We start from the raw sequence: 21,556 nt of genomic DNA, 5'->3' as shown, positions 1-21,556 counted from the left end.
AGCTGTGTGATATCCCTCCAGGGCAGCAGGGGTATCTCTTTTCGAGAGTATCCTGTTCTGCCACTTCAACAGACAGCTAGCCTGCTAGCAAACAACAGGAGATCCCGGACTACAAGCGTTATAATTAAACCCAACATAAAGGTAAGAACGTCGAGAAATAATACAAGAAGCAGTAATATAGAGCCAGAATGTCTAAAATAAAACAGTGAGGGCTGTTATGTCGTATTTTCGTAGTCTGAACGGCGTCAATTTCACCGACCTTTTTGTTTGGCTTAGGTTAGCTGCTACACTGATAGGACTAGCATATTCGAGTTAGCTTGCTGCTAACGTCACAGTGTCTGGATTATTACTAGTTTACGTCTGACTTTTACGGTTAAAGACATTGTTGGTTCTTCGTATGGTTTGTTTTCTCACTGGGGACACTGGCATTTTCAAGAGGCGTCGGTGAAGAGCCAATTTAAAATGGAGCACAATTTTCGGTTATCTTTATTGTTAGCAGGTTAACTACCTGCTACTGTCACCGCCTACATGAACTGCAAAGACGAGTTTCAGTTCCCAGTACGATATGCTACATTTAAAGCTTGGTTGTTGAGAAAACTGAAGAAAACAAAAGCGTTAAATATATGGTCATTGGTTAATCATGTTTTTAAGATTGAAACATAGATAAAATTATAAAAATGTATCTTGGGCCTATGAAATATCGTTTTTAATTGATGTACTGTGGTGAATTGTTTGTTAGGTTTAGGGTTGGATGGACTGAAATTCTTGGGAAATGCTTGGACACTCGTCATTGATACGCTGTCATGTATAACCATTTTGTCAGAAGGTGATAAAACAGTTTCACCCGAGCCTGTCACCAAACTGTTTCCCCTTAATGCTGGTGCTCCAGTGGAAGTGCTGTGGTGTGAATGAGTCAGTTTCGATGGAACCAGACCAGCACCACACCACTTACTGTAAGCTTTCATTTATCTTTCTAGCAGACATGTGTTGAATACAGTAACATCAGCGTTGATATCTCTATCATTATTTCTTATCTTTAATAACAATTCAAAACTTTTTGAAAATAGCCAATTTTACTACATAAAAGGCATTTTTTTCATTGTTGTTTAAGCTCAACTTGCCAAGAGTTCATTGAAAAGTTGACAGGTTGTTTTTCTTCCACTACCTTGCATGTTTAACCACTGAAAATCAAACATAAAACATATTTGCATCAAGGTAAGCACACAGTTAAGGCCCTTCTGACTTGCTCCTTCAAAATCCACCATCTTTATATGTCACATTTAACATGAGTGTACTTTTGATTTGAGTTTCTCTTGCATTACTGTGCTTGTGTCCTTCTTCTTACATAAAAGTAAAGATGTGGCCACACAGTGATGGCAGATAGTCTTTGGTATGGACATGATACACTGGAGGCGTGTTAATCAGCTTTGCTGAGCTCACCTGTTTCATGACTCACTACTTACATGTCTTATTGTTTAAATAGGGCATAATTTAAAAGGTGAAAGGCCAGAACACAGGAATTAACATTTAATTCCACATTGAATGAGATCATATTTTTGCACATGTCAAAAACAGAACAAAACAAAAAGTAACCTTTCCTTGGCGTGGATTTTGCATAGTATCCTAATGTTTGTTCTCAGTTAAGTTCAGTGAAGTTCAGATTTCCTGTCCTCAAGTAGATACATTTTGAAACTAAAAGCAGGAGAAGCCAAATTGTTTGAATTTTTTTTTTTCTAGCTGACATGATGGGCGTATTTGCATTAACAATATTCATACAAGTAAACTACCAGTAACCAGTGGAGGCTTAAAAAAAAAGCATTTGAGTTGTTTGCTACAAGATTTGATGGACTCGTCTATTTTAACTTCATTAAAAATTAATTAACCAATTAGTCATCAATGAAATGAAAATTGACGTTTGCTCTGCTTTGTGAGGTTGGAGTTGGTAGATGGGCGCTAGTAGGAAATAACAAGGATTCACTTACATTACATGCTACAGCAGTGGCAATTAATTCTTACGAGAAACCTGAATTGTGTCAGTGGGCCACACCAACAAAAATGTCAACTTAATAAATATTTAAAAAATTCCCATTGTAAAACATATATTTTTATTAGCTGCTACTGGTAACCAGAGGAATGAGGATTAGAGGTAGACCGATATATCGGCCGGCCGATATATCGGGCCGATATTTGGACATTTGCCTCTATCGGCCATTGGCCGTATTTTCTTTTAAAAAGCCGATTTTTGATCCGTTGTATAAAATGACGCAATTTTTGATCAGGCACAAAAAAGATGAGCACCTCAAACTTGTGGAACCACTTGGATACATTACATACTTTTGTTCAAATTATATTAATACGTTTAATTTTTTTTTGACATTTTAAGAAGAGTGTGAATGTTTACTACTGCTTGTTACATTGTATGTTTACTCAGACAAAATATTTCATTGTTTTGAAAGCTGAATAAATGTTCAGATGACTGGACACGACTTGTTGTAATAGATTTCTTTTAGTTGCTCAGAAATTGTTGCGTTTCACAAAAATGTGATAAATATACATTTATTTAACAATCGTCCTGAATATCAAATTGGAAAAATCGGCTATGCATATCGGCATCGGCTGCCCAAATTTGGAAAGCATCGGCATCGGTCTCAAAAAACCCATACCGGTCGACCTCTAATGAGGATGTTCTGAAAAAATGAAATTGTGGTGTAGGTCAAATAGGAAAATGCTTCTATGAAAGTAATGAACAGTAAAAACAAAATCATTCATAGCATTAGTGTTTCATTTTATTTTTAGCTTGTTCCATCAATACTGAAAATCGTAATGCCAACTTCACAGGAAAAAACAATAACTTTAATGTTTTTCACTTCATTTTACCTATGCAGTAAGAAAAATCTTGCTCGTTTTAGGCTTGAACTAGCTCATTTAAAGCTGGCTGAGTTTCTGAGGTGGCAATGCGAAGAACAGCTAAGAGGTGATCATAAAGGATCTGTATTTGGATTTGATGAATTTCATACATATCTGGATGTAGCCCCTTGGCTGTCATAAGCTGCGTTTCCACCAAGTGGACCGGTTCGGTTCGTCTCGGTACGGTGCGCATTTTGTGGCGTTTCCACTGACTTATCCTGGAACAGATCCCCAAATAACCTTCTTTGTTGGATTTATTAGCGGATTAAACTGTGTCGTGCTGCTGCCACGTCACGCTATTTTTAAAATTTATTGTTGTTGCCTATAGTAAAATCAGCGTTTTAAACCCAATCTGTTTTTTTTTAACCAGGCTGTAAATCTGCTTTTTAATGCCATTAAAGTCTGTTTTTATGGCTGGATGTGTTGGTGGCTTCTGGTCTTTCTGCAGCCAGCGTCAAGCGGATTCTCAATGAACAGCAACTTTTTAGAACTCAAGCATAGGCTTCATTTTTCCTAACCGGATGTTGCCCCTTGTGCTCAACAAGGTTCTCAAGTGCTCATGGGAAACAGAGTCTTTGTCCTGAGAAAACTCTTAAAAAGCTTTTCCACAAAGTCCTCACAGCCTCACAATGTTTAACGTCGAAAATCTACGCAAACCAGAAATTGTAGAAACAACTGTCCTTTTTTGTCAGACAGTTATATATTTGTTTGTCACTTAATGTTTTAGAGGGGAGAAAATCAAAAACAGTTGCAGTGTATTTCCTCTGCTCCTCACACACCTCTAGAAGCTTCTTTGAGGTATTTAATGCTGACTTCTTGCTGGTCCCTGCAGCCTGCTGGAGCGGCTGGCCTCAGAGGTCGGCGTGTCATATGTGTTGGTAAAGGTGTGTGTCAGGTGACCTGATACATTAGATATGCATTGAACTCCCTCCCTCCCTTTAACCTGCGTGTCGAGGGGCTTTAGCGGGGAAGTGCAAGCAGAAGGTGAAGCCTAGGTACTAATGCTCTTTTTGCCCATCAAATCCCCTTCACTGTAATTGTGGACCCGCACAAAGTCAGGGATGAGAGCGAGGCGAGCCAATCGCAGGAGCAAAATCAATAGTTCATACCTTTGTGAGATTGAGTTTTTAGGGAAGGAGGAGCCTCGTGACAAAGCGCAGAATATGAAATCGCTGCCACAGAGTCCCAATGCGCGGCATGCAATCGATCCCGGGTCCCTGTACCAATTATACTTTTAAGGTTTGTGTGTGGCTTGCTGCACTCCTCAAAGACCGCAGCTTTGGAAACAGACATTGTGTTCGCTGACACTTGACAAGGGTTGCAATTTTTGTTATCCCCCTTGGATATTGGTGTGTGAAATGCCTCCATTCTGTCAGTCTTTAATTTAGCACAGAGATTGATTTTGCTGTGGGGGAGTGAAATGTCAAGAAAAAGTCTTTGAAGTCACTACCTCACTTATGTTTCATTCCTAAACACATACATCTTAATTCTCTCTCATTTTCATTTCATTTCAAGAAATACTAGGTATCTGCTATTACACAAATGTATACAAAAGAGGTCTCTAGCTATGTAATTGCTGATAAATTTTGGATGAATTGAAGCAGAAACTAAACATTATTTCACGCGGCCTTAGCTCCTTCTTATTGATTTTTTCTTTAACTTTCTGGAAACTGACATGTCTTTGATCGAGTTTGTATGACGGGAGGGAATGAAACTATAAATGAAACTCCTTAATATTTTCTTCCAGGTTGATTTAGGGACAACTGTGGTTATTATGTTAACAACACACCTCCATCAGTTGATTAAACAAACGTTCTGTTCTAATGAAGAAGTAAGTCAACAGTTTAGTGACCCTGTACTGGGTGAGTAGTTTCCTAAAGAGAGCAGAATATGTTTTTTTTTCATCTTTTTGAGAAGTTGGGCATACACAGCCTTGACTTCCTCAGTCCCTTACTGTTTTACAGGAGACTCAGGAAGCAGAAAGTGTAGAAAAGAGGGTGGTTTAAGCACTTCAAGGATCCACAGCAGTCAAGGAACCAGTATAACATCAATGAATAAACACACCTTCATATTTTATCAGTTGAGCCTGCAGGTAGCAGTTGTAGGAAGTGTATAGTGAATAGAAGAAGGAGCCTGCTACATCTCAGCCACAGTAAACCCGAAACTGTTACCAATGTAGTGTTTGTTTGTTGTTTGCACAGGAGGAGTGCTTGCTGCAGTTTTACTTCAGCTTGCATTTCCCTTTTCATCAGCCTGTCCGTGAAGCTGTTCCTGATTTTTCTATCATACCTCTTTGATTTTCTTCTGTCTCCATCGAACCGCTTTTTGTGACCATTTATCTCTCCCACTGACGCTGTCCTATCTTTCATTGCCCACCTGTTTATCCATTTGACTGCTCTATCACTTTACTTTTCATTTTATCTCCCTTGTCCCTCCTTTCTTAATCTTTTTTTTTCACTCCATCTCTTCTGCTGACATTTTCTAAATGCGGAGAAAATTGGTGGTGCCTTGAAACTGTGATAAAGCAACCGTTGTTTTGTTTTAGCTTGGCTAATGTAACTTAAGGCCTGGGCGACTGCAGTGACATATCTCTTCATTCTCTGGTGAGTCCTCTGAGGTCACTGTAGATTTCATTTTGGACTTTAATAAGGACAGGTACTTCCAAAGGTAACTTTTTTCTGCTTTACCCTTTGAGCTATACTCTGAGTTTCTCATTAAGGCCTTGTTATCTACTTTAAATGGGTTTTAGCACTTTCACCCAGTTCCTGCTGAATGTAAAGGAGTATTCATTCATGTTTGAACATCATGTCCACTCCTCAAAGGTGTTTCACTGAGTCGAGATACAAGAAATTGGGCTTTTCTGTTGCTGACTAGAATGTACCACAGAAACCCCACAGAGTGTTTTTTTTTTCAACATTACAGTAGAGATGTTTAGAACTAGATTTAAACTGAGGCTTCTCCCTGGCTGGGTGATTTATCCTGTTTTCTTTCCTTTTCCTGTTTTTTTTTTCAATCACAAACTAGATAGCTACAGTAAAATTATCGTGCCTTGGTCACTTTTTACTTTAACACTAAAGTGTAGCATCTTTAACCTGCATCACAGCTCAAAATGCTGCATTCACATGGATTCTCACAGACTTCAACAACTCCTTCTGGACTGCACAGGAAGAACCACTGTCAGAATCTTTCTTTTTTAATTTTTTGCGCTTCTCTCACTTTACCCAATAATGATGGCTGATTTGATATCTCCTTTAATCCATGAAATTCTGAATCACACTCAGATAGGATATGGTATGTTAAGTTCAGCCTGACATGAGCTGTTGTGAGATATCAAGTTTCATGGTGTGGCAGTTTTGCAGTTACAGCTCAGGAGTACGTTATTTGAAATATCTGGATTTACAACTCAGGCTGCAACAAAGTGCTAAATTCACACTAAAAAGTAACACCATTTGTATGTGAAATTGTACAAAGATTGTTATAATAATGAATGCATTAGTTGTAGGGATGCACAATATATCTGTGTCAGTATCGGTATCGGCCAGTGTTGGTCAATTTTTTTTACATATTGGCATCGGCCAATCTTTGAATCTTTGAATAACCAAATAATATTGTTTTCAATGACTGTGCAAACACCAAAACTACCTAAGAAGAGTGGACTCTTATTTCATTTCTCCCTGATTTTGATCAAAAAAATAGACAAAACATACTTTTTTGGTAGCGTTTGTCTCGGGTGCTCCATCCTTTGATCTTCTCCATAGTCGTCCTATCCCACAATCTCGCTGCTCTTTCTCTCTGAACTACCTGGACACATCATCTCAGATTGTAATTTTTATTAATATTAATATTTTCATATCAGTGCATCCCTTTTAGTTTGCATTTTAACTCATTATACCTTGATGCATCATTTAAGGGTTTACATTAACCTTAAATGATGGATGCCACGTATACGCGCTTATCCCTTGTAGATTGTTGTTTGAATGGTTTTTAATTAATCTTCCTGTCTGCCCCAGAAGCTAAAGGTTTTAGAACTCTAACAGCTCTGATTTTTTTTTCCAGAAAACCTTCAGGTTTAATGAGTTTGTGTATGTATGCTTTGGTTTTTAAGGGCATTTTTAGCTGGCAGCTTAGACCAAAGAGAGTTCATAAAAAATTACTCTTAAACTCTGAACACATCATTAGAAGTCTTTAAATTATGTGAGACCAACTCAATGATTTAGTTTTCATGCATAACTGTAAAAGACCTCGACATTTTTGTGGTAGCTGAGAGGAAGACAAAGCTGAGGAAGAGCTAAAAAGATGAAGTAAAAAGTTAGCGGTTTCTTAGGCATTCGCAGGGGTGCTCTTGGTAAAGCTTTTCCTGGTTTGCAGATCTTACTGGCAGCTCAATGCCTTAAAAGACTTTAAGAGACTTAAATTCATAAATGATACATTTATTTATTTTCAGTCTGGATGCAACAGTCATGGATGTATCATGCATCTTTACGAGATCAAGGGAAGTATTAGTCTAGCTATGAATGAGAACAGGCAGTGATATCAAGGCTGTGACAGAGCAGAGAGACACACCTGGAGGTAGAAGGGTGCGACTTCAGTGGTGGATTAAATATTCTGTCTCCTTTCTGGATGTTTGTGGGGAGCACTTATGTGTTTTGGAGCACAGTAGCTTTGAAATGTTAGAAATTTAAAGAGTCAAACTCTTATTTTTCTTTCTTACTGCTTTGTCTTTTACCATCTCAGTCTGTCTTTATTTTTTCCTGTGTCATTGTTTCAAAAATGTGTATAACCTTCTATATAATGCAAGATACTGGCTTGGTACATCTTTTTAACACGTCTTTATTTCTACTTTAAAACTCACATTCATGGATTTGAGGCTGTTTTATTTCCTCTATTAAGAAAGGCTCAGATGATTCAGTGGTTTGTTCTCATAAATATGGCGCTGTGATCAGTGACAGCCTGACACAAATTGTGCGTCACTGACTCTTGGCAGCTCCACAGTAAGTTGAGGGTTCTTCAGTTCACGCATTGAAAAACAGGCAGAAAGCTGAACTATCACCATTGGTCACACTGTATTTTGATTCACATAGAATTAATGGATGGACACATTAAAGGCTCCAGCTGTGAAAAAAGCCGAGATGGATGAAGGGTTAGAGGAGAGGTGAAATTACAGGGACCATTATTGAACAGTGGGGGGAGAAGTGGTCACAGATGAACAGTCTGAAGGTCCTGGTGAAGAGGCTGAGTGCTGTAGAGGAGTGTGAAAACAGGGGAGTGCTCAGGTGCTGACCTTGCCGCAGAATGAAAAAAAAAAAGCGAATGTTTCTGGCTTGGAGTCAAGATTGGGTCCAGTGCTGGTGGAGTAATTTGTCCTTATCTCCTTCATTATGTGTTGAAATGAGGGCAATACAATAGCAGCCTTTATCACATAATTGAGCTCAGACTCTTGACCTGTGCGTCTTCTAGTCTGAGAAGGACGATGACTTTTGTCCTTGTTGTCCTCACTGCCACTTAAGTGTCTTCTGTGACGAACATTTTGAAGTAAAGTACATTCTACATGTATTTTTCTCTTTCCTGGTGTGTGAATTTTGTCAAGTATAAGTCAGGAGTGAAGTTTGTTCATTCAGCCAGTAAAGGGTTAATGAGTTGAATTGTTCACCAGTGCTGTGTACCTGACCTTTTCTTTGTTACACTGTATACTTCCCTGTTTAATATATTTCATAGAAGTCATAAGTTCAAATCCCTGATTCTACCAATCAAAAGCTGAGAAAACGTTGTCACCCATCCCTTGGCACCAGAGTTACCAGTCTGTTGAGTCAGTTATCTGTTCCAGTTATCAGCCAGCTGCCACTAGCTGGGGCTGTAGGGAGAATACCCTCAACCCAGAATTCAGTTAAATCCCTTTTTTCTTTAACAAAATATTTTCCTCACGTCTTCTCATAAACTCTGTAATCTGTTTTCATTTTAAAAACATAGGTACACTGCATTGAGACTGTGTTGCAACTCTGGTGAATTTCTACCCAAAGGAGACCAGTGAACAAGAGAACAATAGGAAAAGACAGAGTTTTATTAAGAGGTGAAATATTCATTGGCTTTAAAGGAACCAGATGTGCTTGGGATCAGGGTTTGATAACATAAATACGGTTTATGATTGTGCTGTTTAATATGGCTGCTTTGGAGGACAGAAGTATGCCCACAAATCTGCTCTAACAGCCTGACGTGACTTGAAGCTAATTGTTGAAAGTTTGACTCTCTGGAGCTCTAACCCCCGCCATCGTCCTGGGAGGGAGCTTGTTTATTTACAGTTCATTTTTGAGACTTAATTGCGATTGTGTTGACTATTGATCTCAGCACAGGCCGGGGCCATCGATCTCCTGCTGTCTCACAATGGGTCAGGGACAATTCATCCAGCCCCAACGACACCACGGCCCAGAGCAGCCACAAGAATCAAATGATATTCAATCAGTAAAAGATTCACATCCTGTGTTTGCATCCAAATGAGCTGGGCTCTGTGCTGAAAAGAGATTCTAATGTGTTGGATTTTCTGCTTCTCTCTGTTTGAAGTTCAAGATGGGATCTAATTTCCAGCCTGATCAATTATCACTCTTGCTTCGTCTGCTTCTAGGGGGCAAACTGCTTCCATCTGGCGTGCACTGATGCAGATGGACGTGAGGACTGAGCACTGACAAGTGGAAGCGTCAGATTCCTCTGCCTCCTCACCCTTGTGCCCCCGACACCTTCTGTCACGCTGGCAATGTCAAGAGTCCCGAGTCCCCCTCCCCCTGCGGAAATGTCCAGCGGGCCTGTGGCCGAAAGCTGGTGTTACACTCAGGTGAAACAACCGAAACAGACCCAGTCACACCATTTCCTGTTAGCCTTAATAAATGAGCCACTTTACTGAGTGTCTGCTCTGTTTACAGATCAAAGTGGTGAAGTTCTCTTACATGTGGACCATCAACAACTTCAGCTTCTGTCGTGAGGAGATGGGCGAGGTCATCAAGAGCTCCACCTTCTCCTCTGGGGCCAATGACAAGCTGAAATGGTGAGTGTATCAACTCTGATATTAACTTTTAGCAGTTTTACAACAGTGTGCAGGTGGTTGACTGCTGAGAGACTTCTGGAAAACAACTCTTCTTTGTGTAAACTGTGTAACTTTGGAACAAAAAATGATTTTTTTTTGTTTAATTATCAACTGAATCCAAGTTTCATGATTTTAATTAATATTTGTATCATTATTTGAGACTCCAACTTGACATCTTTCAATACCTTCAGGTGTTTACGGGTGAATCCAAAAGGTCTGGATGAGGAGAGCAAAGACTACCTGTCTCTCTACCTGCTGCTGGTCAGCTGTCCGAAGGCTGAGGTTCGCGCCAAGTTCAAGTTCTCCATCCTGAACGCAAAGGGAGAGGAGACCAAAGCCATGGGTGGGTCTTCTTGGTCGTACAACCTTTTATCGCCACAAAGTCCACAAGAGAGTGACAGTCCACTTGTTAAAATCACGTCTTTTTTTAACCTTGTGTTACTTTGTGTGCCCTGCAGAGAGCCAGAGAGCATATCGCTTCGTTCAGGGGAAAGACTGGGGCTTTAAGAAGTTCATCCGCAGAGATTTCCTCCTAGATGAGGCTAACGGTCTTCTTCCTGATGACAAGCTGACACTCTTTTGCGAGGTAAGGTTTTTTTTTTTCTTTATCAGAGTTTACTAAACTGAAAAACTGAAATCTTATCAAGCGTTTTTGCCTTATTTTAATTATAAATTTTCTTTTCACACTTGATATGAGCCACATTTAACTGATTAGTCCAGAAAATGTCTCGTTTCTAGTTATTTAAAGACAAAAACAAGATCTGAAATGTTTGTAACAAGTAAAAAAAATCTGCCAGTTGATCAAGAAAAATTTGCTCGAAAATTTGCTTAAAACTAGAATAATGTCTTAATCCAACTAACTTTTCTCTTTTTCCATTGGCAGAATTTTTTACTTGTTACAAGCAATTTAGACCTCATTTTTGTCTTGAAAAATTTTTGAACAAGACATTTTTCTGGAATGATGAGATGAATTTGGCGCATGTTGAATGTAAAAAGACAATTTTGCTTAAAATAAGACAAAACACTTGATAAGATTTCCGTTTTTTGGCAGTCTAATATTTTTTATGGGTTTGAATCATCCTGTCTTAAACTTTAACTTCTCTCCTCAGGTGAGTGTGGTGCAGGACTCAGTCAACATATCTGGTCAAAACACAATGAACATGGTGAAAGTTCCTGACTGCCGGCTAGCAGACGAGCTGGGCGGCCTGTGGGAGAACTCGCGCTTCACAGATTGTTCCCTATGTGTGGCCGGTCAGGAGTTTCAAGCCCACAAAGCCATTCTGGCAGGTACGAACACGAGACAGTTTCACTCGCTGTGTTTTGGTTTTCATATCCATGTGCTGATTAGTTTTCCCCCGCGATGTGTTGGTCTGCATGATTCCAGATTTACCTACACAATAAACATCTGCCTCCCTTTTTTGTCCCCGCTTTCAGCACGCTCCCCTGTATTCAGCGCCATGTTCGAGCACGAGATGGAGGAGAGCAAAAAGGTGAGCCCAAGCTCCCAAAGTTTTTTTTTTATTCTTTGGAATAAATTCATTTTGTTCCTCTGTGTTTTCCTGTGCTGTGCCGAGGGTTTATAGTGAGTGAAGGATTGTGTGCTGTCAGGCGGCTCCAGCACAGAGCTGTTTGGTGAAACTGAATGATAGCGCACCTGAAATGAAATTGTCCTGCCGTACTTGAGGGTCAGGATTCATCCTTCACTGACAAAGCTGCAGAAGCAGAAAATTGCTTTTTCTCATTTGTGCACATGTGACTGTAAGAAATGAAATTGCCGGAGAGGCTGCCCAGATGTTTTCTATTTTTCAATACCAAGACCATTTTAGATTTTATGTGGGAAACTTTGTAAGAAAAAAGTGGTGTAACCAGTCATCAACATTAAAATTCAAGACAAGAACAACACAGGGTTATTCAGTGTTTTATGAAACTATGATTGAATTTTCCTTTTTAAGTCCTCCAGTTGGGCTGCAGCCTTCATGTTTGAAGTTAAGGGCTGAAATAATTCATCAAACTGTTTGATTTAAAATCCTAAAGGAGATTTACGTAAATTTACACTTTGATTAGAGCTGACTTTATGTCCCTTACATAATCCCTTAGTAGCCTTACATGCTTAGGGACTGTGCTTAATGTTATATTTACCTGTTTAAAGACATTTAGAGTAATGGAGCTGTGTTATCATTTATCTGTGTTTTACTTATTTTTACAATGCGCAGGTCATACCCGAAATACCCCATAAGCCGCAACGCAAATATATTGGTTTTCATCCATATTTTTGTGTTAATGTCCCTGTTCAAAGTTAGCACCAGAAGCAGAGTCCTCCCTGTCACTCGGTGTGGAGTAAACTTGTTTCAAACTTCATCCTGATCAGTTAAGGGGGGACTGTGATATCAATCTTTGACCCCTACCCTCCTCCAGTCTCTGTGAGAGTCAACTTCAACTTTCTCTTTGGGACAGGAGATCAAGTTTTCCTGTTTACTCTTACTCTTTTAAAATAAACAAAGAAGCGTCTTCCTGCAGCTTTGTTGAACAAACCTTAAAGTCTTTTAGCTGTAATTCCCCTCTGTGTTTATTTGCTGCTGTGCAGGGGCGCGTCCAGGCTTCTAGGCAGAGGGGACACAATGAGAGCCCTGACATAGAGGGGGCCTGGGTGTGCGTACTCACGCCAGTGACATCACCCATTTGTCACTGCTACATATTGATCAAAAAAGCTTCACTCGACCTACCTTTGTCCAAGTTAGCACTAGTGATGCACAGATCGCAATCCTGGTATCGAGTATCGGCCCGATCCAGCCCCTTAAAGCTGGATGGGGTATCGGTGGGAAAGGGCCAATCTGAGCGTGACACTAAGGATAAATTATGATTAAGCCTACAGGGTATAAAAGTTTACAACTCAATAGTAATTTCTGTAAGCTCTGAAACATCGTTTCTACCAGACTGCTGGTAAACATCAAATTACTTTACAGTTAGAATAAATATCAACTTGAGTAATTCCATATGTACTCATTCTTTACCTTTCACTCAAAACATTACCAGTCTTATCCCACAGTAAGGCATGCAGGTATCATTTTGACACTGATATCAGATAGGGATTTGTATTGGTCAATACCCAAAGCCCAGGAGTATATATGAGTATCTTCTTCAAAAAATACAAGTTGTTAAAAAAATTCATCCCCTGTGCAGTGAGTGCTGATAATGAAACGAGACATATGAACTAAAACCATTTTGGACCAGTAAACAGATTTGTTTTGGGGTGAAAGATGTGTAACCAATGTTTCTCATTAAAAAATCTCATTTTGCTTAAAAAAGTTACTGTGATGATGATTATTAACTAATTTCATCAGTAAACTTGCATAACTTATAGAAGTATGAATTATTAAATATGTCGTCAAACCATTTGACAGTTTAATGGATCCGATTCTTTAATTGGTGACAAATGGTATAAATGTCATATAAAACACTATGAAACCTACAGGAATGCAAACTACAAATTTAAACATTTAACATGTTGTTTAAACGAGTTTAAAGTCTGTTTTTGATACCAACCCTTTTTCTGTCAATATTGCCTTTGTTACTCTGGTGTACGTACTGTTTCTGCTGCCAGCCTCGAGAGAGTGCTTGATGAACTGCAGTCTTTAGCACTTCCATGAAGGCTTCATATTTTAAAACTGGATGTTGCTGCTTGGTAAAGACCTGGAAACACATTGGACTTGTCGTTTTTCCACCAAATTCAACCTTGGTTTTCATTCTGGTGTTTTACTTCTTGTGTTTTCTCCAGAACCGTGTAGAGATCAACGATGTGGAGCCAGAAGTGTTCAAAGAGATGATGTGCTTCATCTACACAGACAAGGCTCCCAACCTGGACAAGATGGCTGATGACCTGCTGGCTGCAGCAGACAAGGTAAACACAACAGCTGGAAACAGGAACAGGATTCAGGCCTGGACATGTTTTAAAACACATGGACTTTTTCTCCTCTGTGCTCTGGTTGAAAAGGGTAGATGAAATAACGGTGGAAAAAGACACAAATTAACAAACCGAGAGCTAATAAAAACCAACCGCACCTATCGAGGAAGTTTCATAATAAAGTTATATATTTTGTTTCTTTGAATCTTTCAGTTGACAGTGCTGCATCATAACTTTGGATATGTTTCTTTATTTTCACTTATCTGAGCAGGTTTTATTGTCTCTTATTACTTTGTTAGATCAGAAATCAGAATCAAGATTAATAAAGTCATTGTGTCGCTTTTTCTTCTAAGAAATAGAAACATTTGGTAACTTTCTGTCCTCTGTTGAGCAGTAGTTCTTGAGAGCTAACATCACAGACTGATTCAGAGTCAACACTGAACTAAATTTCAGATGTATCCTCAAACTGTCACAGAACCTCAGTCAGCACTGATGTTGTGTTTTTTTATCAGTATGCTCTGGAGAGACTGAAGGTGATGTGCGAGGATGCGCTGTGCACGAGTCTGTCAGTGGAAAACGCCGCTGAGATCCTGATCCTGGCCGACCTGCACAGCGCTGACCAGCTAAAAACACAAGCAGTCGACTTCATCAACTAGTGAGTTCACACACACACGCACACACACACACATACACAGACACTCCTCTCCACTTCTAATGAGGTCTCTGACACCTTTTCATTGACTTGTACATCCTCAAAGTCCACTTAACGTTTTGTCTCTGCTGTGATGTCTTTGTGTTGCTTTGTGATGGTCTCACTCTCACCCTCTCGCCTCCTCTTTGAGTGAGAGATAATAATTTAGTGTCATGTGTCCCCTCTTGGATCGGACTGTCTGATCCACATCAAAGCGTTTGGTTGGATCAGGACAACCTGACTCGTCAGTGGATGTGCTGTCACCTCCTGTTCACTGAGATAATAGCCTGATAACTGTCACTGATCATTTGCATTTGTGTGTTCAGCTCAAGGTTTTTTAAAACATAGACATTGCATATGTTTTTTTATGTCAATTCAAACAATTTTGAAATTTCAAAAAATTTGCTAAAATCTAATTTTTTTAATACTTAAAATTTTAAAACATATATATATATATATATACACACACACATATATATATATATATATATATATACCTATATATATATATATATATATATATATATATATATATATATATATATATATATATATATATATTTTTTTTTTTTTTTTTTTTTTTTTTTTCTCTTTTTTTTCTTTTCCCTTGTCCTGTTCAGCGTCACGACAACAGAATTATGGTCTGGCTGCCGTATTGTGCAGAACACATTTGCTTTTCCAAAGGGAGCCGTTAGTGTATAAGGCTCCCCTTGAGTGTTAAAATGAGACTCTTTATTAGTGTTTCTGATATATATTTTATACATAAATACACATACATATATATACATACACACACACATACGTATATATGCACATATATATATACATACGCATACATGGATCTCTACAGTTTCCTTCCTGTATATTGCCAAGTTTGAAGATTACTGCTTAACCAGAACAAGGTGATGTCAGGAAAGAAACAGTGATAAAGGGAAAGAGTGTAGAGAATAGACTAGACAGAGAGGGAGAGAGAGACAACAAAACAACAGTAGAGCGCAACCACAACAACTGAACAAATGACTACAGACAGGAGAAAACAAACAACTAGCTACTGAGCCTGAAAAGAGGCAGTATCCTGAGGTCTTTGACATCATAATCACAAGAAGCACCTGTGGAGAGATGAACTGGAGAAATCATGAGTAGCAGTGAGCACGTCAACGACCATTTTAAAAATGTACATATACATATATAGAAATATACACAAAAGCATATACTCACCTACACATATAGGGGTACAGGTGGCAGTACATAATATTGGGTTTGATTTAGGTCAGGTGATCATGCCAAGGTGTGATCATGCAGATGTGGCCCCGCTGCTCCCAGAGGCCAAACACGCACTGAGATAGCCCTCATCCCGGGCATCTAGCAGCCACAACAGAGCACAGGGCCTAGACAGACCACCACGGGGACAGCAGCATGCCAATTTAAAAACATATATTGATAATAACGCTTAACTCTTATTTTTTTTGTTGTTGTTTGCTTATGTCTTCCCTCTTATCAAGCATGCATACTAAGCTGTCAAGCTGGCAGTTCAATGAATTTATCCATACAGAAATAAATTCTGTATTATCTTCTAGATTTGTCTTTTTGTAGATTTAGTTTTCTTACCAGGGCTGTAAAACTTGAGGTTAGCCACAGGTACATTGAAAGTTTGTGGGCTGTTGATGTTATAGAAGGTGAAGTAGATCAGTGGCAGGCTTTATTGGAAGATGTGATGCAATTTTAAAAATAAAATTCTTTAGTTCAATAAAAAAAACATATTAAAGCTACAAGGAACCACTACAAAGGAGTCCATGAGTCGCATGAGGCTCCAGATCTGCAGGTTGCAGACCCCTGGTCTGGGCGAAACATACTCTACTTTGAGAGCCTTATCTTTTAATTTGGTGCCTGATTCTCTTCTTCTCCACAAATTAAATTCCTTGCATTGTGCATTTTTCGATGATTACGTTTCTGTATTCTGATAAATGTGGCAATCAAAAAAAAAACATTTAGCAGATAATTTTGATGCAGTATATTTATGTTGTACTGGTTAATTTTCTCTGAACCAAAGTGTACTTTTTTGCCCTTCCAGTCATGCAGCAGAGGTGATGGAGACAGCTGGTTGGAAGTCCATGGTGGCGTCCCATCCTCACCTGGTGGCCGAAGCGTACCGTTCACTGGCCTCAGCCCAGTGCCCCTTCCTAGGACCCCCACGCAAGCGCCTCAAACAATCCTAACAGCCTCACAGGGAGGCTCCTGCTCCTCTGCATACACACAGTACATGCAAACACTTACAGAAACACACAGATACCCCCCCCTCCCGCAAACACACAGGGACAACCCTCCCCCCTTTGCTGTTACCTACCACACTACCTACCCACAGCCTTTCCCGAACCTCCCCCTTCTGCCCCATCCGAACCTGCTGTATTAGTCTCGTCTGAAGATGGAGGGAAGAGGAAGGAGAAGGAGGTGAAAGAAAAAGAGAGGGGGCTGGTGGGCTCGTGAAGTGGATGCTTGTCGTTTACAAAAAAAAAAAAAACTCCCTTTCTCTCCTTGGCTCTGGCTTAGTGAGGTCTGACATTGTGCTCTATCCTGAGTGTAAAGTCAAATCCTTCTACATCCTACTTGTTCCTACTTCGGGATCCGTTTGGGAGGAAAAACTGGACGCAACAACCGAATAAGAGCCGACTGTCTGCAAAGACAGAGGCTTAAAGGACAAGCGTGGATAAATTTGAGTCTGACTGGCTATTTTATGAGAAGGCTTCTCTTTGGAGCAGTCGTAGACCCCAAAATTAATGGACCCATGGGACTTTACAAGTAGAAGAAGTGGGCCTGTTAGTGACAAACCAGAAGCCCCCTGAGAAAGACAACCAAGGGCTAGTTCAAAAAAAGCAGAAATGGGACAAAATCATCAAACTAATTCTCCCAAAGAACGTTGGGAAACATTGCACTAGAGCCACAGGTCACCCCTTGTCAACCCGTACCAGCAGTAAAGTAGAAATACTGTAGGCAAGCACACATTGACTGAAGACCCAGCTGGACCACCAAGAACAAGAACCCTTTAACAAGATTGATCCAAAAGTGATTAAAAAAAAAAGATATCGACTCCCATATCTCTGCTTCATCCTCACTTTTCTTGACCTTTTTTAAACACAAGGGGGAAAAATCTGTGTAGAGAGAACAGAAAATAGCAATGCACAACTGCATTTCATTCTTGGGGGAAATTGTATTTTTTCTGTGGATCTGTCTTCGTAGCCCCTTGAGAGTAAAAAACATCCAAGGTGTCAACAACAAACCAGGAGACAACAAACAAGAGGGAAACAACACGCTGAGGTAATACTGGGATTCAATCGGGCATGTTAAATATCTCATGTGATGGATTTATTATTTGTTTTTGTTGTTTTTTTTGCCCTCAGAAGTGTCATTTCTATTTTTTTCATAGGAATTTGTACAGACACCAGTGTTTTTGAAGCTGTGTAAGTAAAAACAAAAAGCATTTTCAAACCGTGGTATTGAAAAATCAAGTGGACAGATGTTTTCTTTGCAGGCGTGAAGACTGAGGGGAAATGAAATTGAAATGAACACGTTTTAATGTTCAGAATTGAGCTAATGTGAATACAGTGCACACAGAGGCTAACCACATGACAAACATTTGAAGTTATCATTTTAAACCCGGAGGAAGATGGTCATCGATAGAAGGAACTGTTGCTGTTTCTTTCCTGTAGATATCGCTGGTTATAAGAAGTGACACTTAGTTGTTGCCATTTTTTGTTCCCAAAAGAATAAACCACAACTATTTTGTATTGAATGCAATGAAGCGTTTGTCTTGGTATTTTATTTTCAGCTTCACCTGGAGGGAGCGACCAGGGCCCTATTCTACGAAGCAAGTTCAGCCTAGCGAGATAGCCTTAGAGCTACCTCGCTGAACTGAGCGCGGTAGCCGGCGGTCTCACTACACAGTTTTACGACGCTGGTTATCAACCTCATAAGTGGATCCAGCTAGGCAATGAGCGCGTGCACGCATATAAGGCGGAGCCTGCTGCATCTGACCAATCGCGAACATGGAGCAATCTGGAGCGTCAAAGCAGGCCGGTGAGAGAAGGACTGCATACTTCACGCAGGAGGAGCAGGAGGTGATCATGAGGAAGTATGACGAGGTGAAACGTAATTAACGTTAAAAGCAACACTTTTGCCGCTGCTAAAGCACGGAAGGAGTGCTGGCCGAAAATTGCTGACAGTCTAAATGCGTAAGTGTAGTGCAAAAAAAAAAATCCTTTGTGCCATTATCATCCTGAAATAGCACTGTTCAACATGCACTTTTACTGTAACATGCACATACCTAATTTATTTCTTACATGAATTTATTCATTTGTTCATTCCTATCGTGTTAACATTTTTTGTGTGATATGTAGCCCACATGAGCCCCACAGGAATTCCTGTCACAATTTTAAGACGGGCAATAAAATATTGTCATGGAACAGAAGTGTTGGCATTGAAGATCTTAATACGGCAATGACAGTTCTTCACTCCCTTTAACTACCTGTAGAAAGTGTCATGTACTACCAACCCCTCCCTGGAAAACCGATAACTTTCATAAAGGTGGTCATCTGAAAAAGAGAGTGGGTCGATGCGGTCCCTGAAAACTCTTGCGCGCCGGAGTGCTCCTCGGACAATGCGAGTTCCGATGTCCACGGGGCTAAGAACGGACAAGCCATTTTTTCGTGAGGGCTCATTTGTCAGTGGGCGGGGTTTTTATGGTCCGCGAGTTCAATCTGGAACCTAACCTGCACCGGAGCAGGTTAGCCGTTCAGCGTGTGTTGCCATGGAAACTCCCCTCGCTGAGGAGTGATCCCGTGTCAACAGGGAACAGGGAATCCGGAACCTATCCTCAAAGCTACCTCGCTAGGCAGTAATCCTGCTTCGTAGAACTGGGCCCCGATTAAGCAACATTTGAAGTTTACCAATATATCTGACAGTCCTTCAGCTGGTAGCAGATTACATATAAACTGTATGCCACTATCTAGCCAACATGCTGTGAGCTGTCACGTGGTTAAATGCTACAATTAACTATTTTTTAATTCTGCTTGATACAATGAAATCCCGAAGCAAGAAGTGCAGTGCTCAAAACAACTGAATCATAGAGCTGAGTTGAGCTGCCAGTAGTTCTTGTCATGACCAGCAGGGGGCAAACCCACCACAGCAAATCCCCACCAACTTGGTAATGTCTGATATGGGGAGGTTAAAGGGGTTAAATGCTTTCACATAGTTTCAAAATGGATAGAGAACAACAACCCTTGATATCCATGCTAAAGGCCTTTGCACATTGAGTACATTAATTTTGGATGCGTTTTTGGGTCCATAATCTGAAAAAAAAAGTCACCCGAAGACACCTTGCATGCTGAATCTGATGCATTTATCTTTCTGTTAATTGTGAAAATTAGCAGCACTAGAAGAAGCAGTGACGATGATTTTGTGGTTGTTTCTCTACTTGAGAAAAGAAAGAAAAAACTTGGTCAATCTTCTCCTGAAAACAAGACATCAAAAAATTAACTCAGTGTACAAAGGCATTGAAGGTGTGTAGATTTCCAAACCGCTAGATATTCATACTTTGTCAAAACCCTCGAGCCGGGTGACAAAAATGATATGTATTTTTTTCTTTCGAGAGTAATCACTTCTTGACTTTACCTCCAGACATATTTTATAATCCCCGAAAAAAAATACACAAGAACGGCAGCTGTCAATCATCGTTAACTGTGACGCAAAAACTAATTTTAACCTTGTATAACTAATGAAAATGTAACTTTTCAGAAAAAAAGAAGACTTGAATACAAGGCGGCCAAGTAATGTCTTCCAATCACCACAACAATCAGGCGTGAGAAACATTTCTACAAGGTGTATTCATTTTTTAAAGTTTTACCACAGCCCATCTGGAATGACTGGAGAGACAGATTTTTTGACGTATACCGTAGCCAGTCACCAGGGGGAGCAGTTTTTGTGGAACCTCACTTTGAGCCAAGCAAGATGACGTCTACTAGAGACACACGAGGATCTTCATACTGGTTCATGACATGTTGGTGATAGGTGGTGGACCTCAAACACCAAGGTCTGCCCATAGCTCTGCCCCCATAGGACAGGTCTATAACACAGAGGGGGGTTGGTGGAGCAGGGAGCCTTAAAGAGACAGCAGCAAAAAGACGTGTTTCTGACAGATGCTTAAATACGGGAGCACCAGTGAAAGGAATTGTTTTAAGCTCTGAATCATATAAAGCTCCTATGGGTACCAGAGGGACAGTATAAAGCACAATATCCTCTCTTTAAATCCAAGTGGAAGCTGTTTTTGGTAGAAAAGGGATATTTTCAGTTTGTGTTTAATATATTTTATGCTCCTAGTTTAGAACTAGCTACAGAAACGTCCACCAGAGTTAACATGCCACCTTTTATACAATATTATTGTTATAACTTTCCTTTTAACAAGCATATTTTCAGTTCTTCATAAAGAAACTAATGGTGACAGAAGACTGCATAAAATATTGTATTTTGAAAGAAATGGGGGAAAACCCTTGAGTTATGGTTTAATTACATGAAATAAGTGATTTATACAAAATAACACTTGTTTTTTGAAAGCAGCGACAACTGGGTTTAACTCCAGTGTCCCCCAAATAGAAAAGCAGAAAAGATAACAGATAAGAGTTGAACTCAGCATAAGTGCTTGATGATGTCAGACTTGAGATGGTTTAAAGCCCAACTATAAGAAACAAGTGATTAACCCCTGACAAAAACACAAGTACAGCATGTCTGTGATGTCGAAAGCAACAGAGCGATTCGATTATGACGATACATAAAAACTTGACATAATCTAGCTGCATGAAATCAAGTATGTGGGATCATTAGATAAACAAACCATTTTATTATTGAATTTGTTAAATCATCAGTGGTCTGGAAAGCAAAATGGAACATGAGCTTACATATTCTTACAATCTGCATCCAAAAAGAAGAATGTCTGTCT

At 39.7% G+C, this 21,556-nt stretch overlaps 1 protein-coding gene across 1 annotated transcript; it reads left to right on the top strand.

The window, feature by feature from the left end:
• Positions 1–8: 8 nt before the first annotated feature.
• On the top strand, positions 9–18,363 carry spop (speckle type BTB/POZ protein). Its single transcript, XM_074663954.1, has 10 exons — positions 9–141; positions 9,524–9,730; positions 9,819–9,940; positions 10,171–10,322; positions 10,438–10,565; positions 11,089–11,266; positions 11,414–11,469; positions 13,755–13,877; positions 14,393–14,535; positions 16,643–18,363. Exons 2-10 carry the CDS (start codon positions 9,653–9,655, stop codon positions 16,785–16,787), a joined length of 1,125 nt encoding a protein of 374 aa, XP_074520055.1. The 5' UTR covers positions 9–141; positions 9,524–9,652; the 3' UTR covers positions 16,788–18,363.
• The last annotated feature ends 3,193 nt before the right edge of the window (positions 18,364–21,556 follow it).

The sequence above is a fragment of the Halichoeres trimaculatus genome, unplaced genomic scaffold (assembly GCF_033239565.1).
Source record: "Halichoeres trimaculatus isolate MK-OKI-2021-1 unplaced genomic scaffold, fHalTri1.1 fHalTri1_scaffold_23, whole genome shotgun sequence".
In the NCBI taxonomy this organism is placed as follows: domain Eukaryota; kingdom Metazoa; phylum Chordata; class Actinopteri; order Labriformes; family Labridae; genus Halichoeres; species Halichoeres trimaculatus.
Note: the sequence above shows the minus strand (reverse complement) of the source record. Positions and strands in the feature narration are given on the sequence as shown.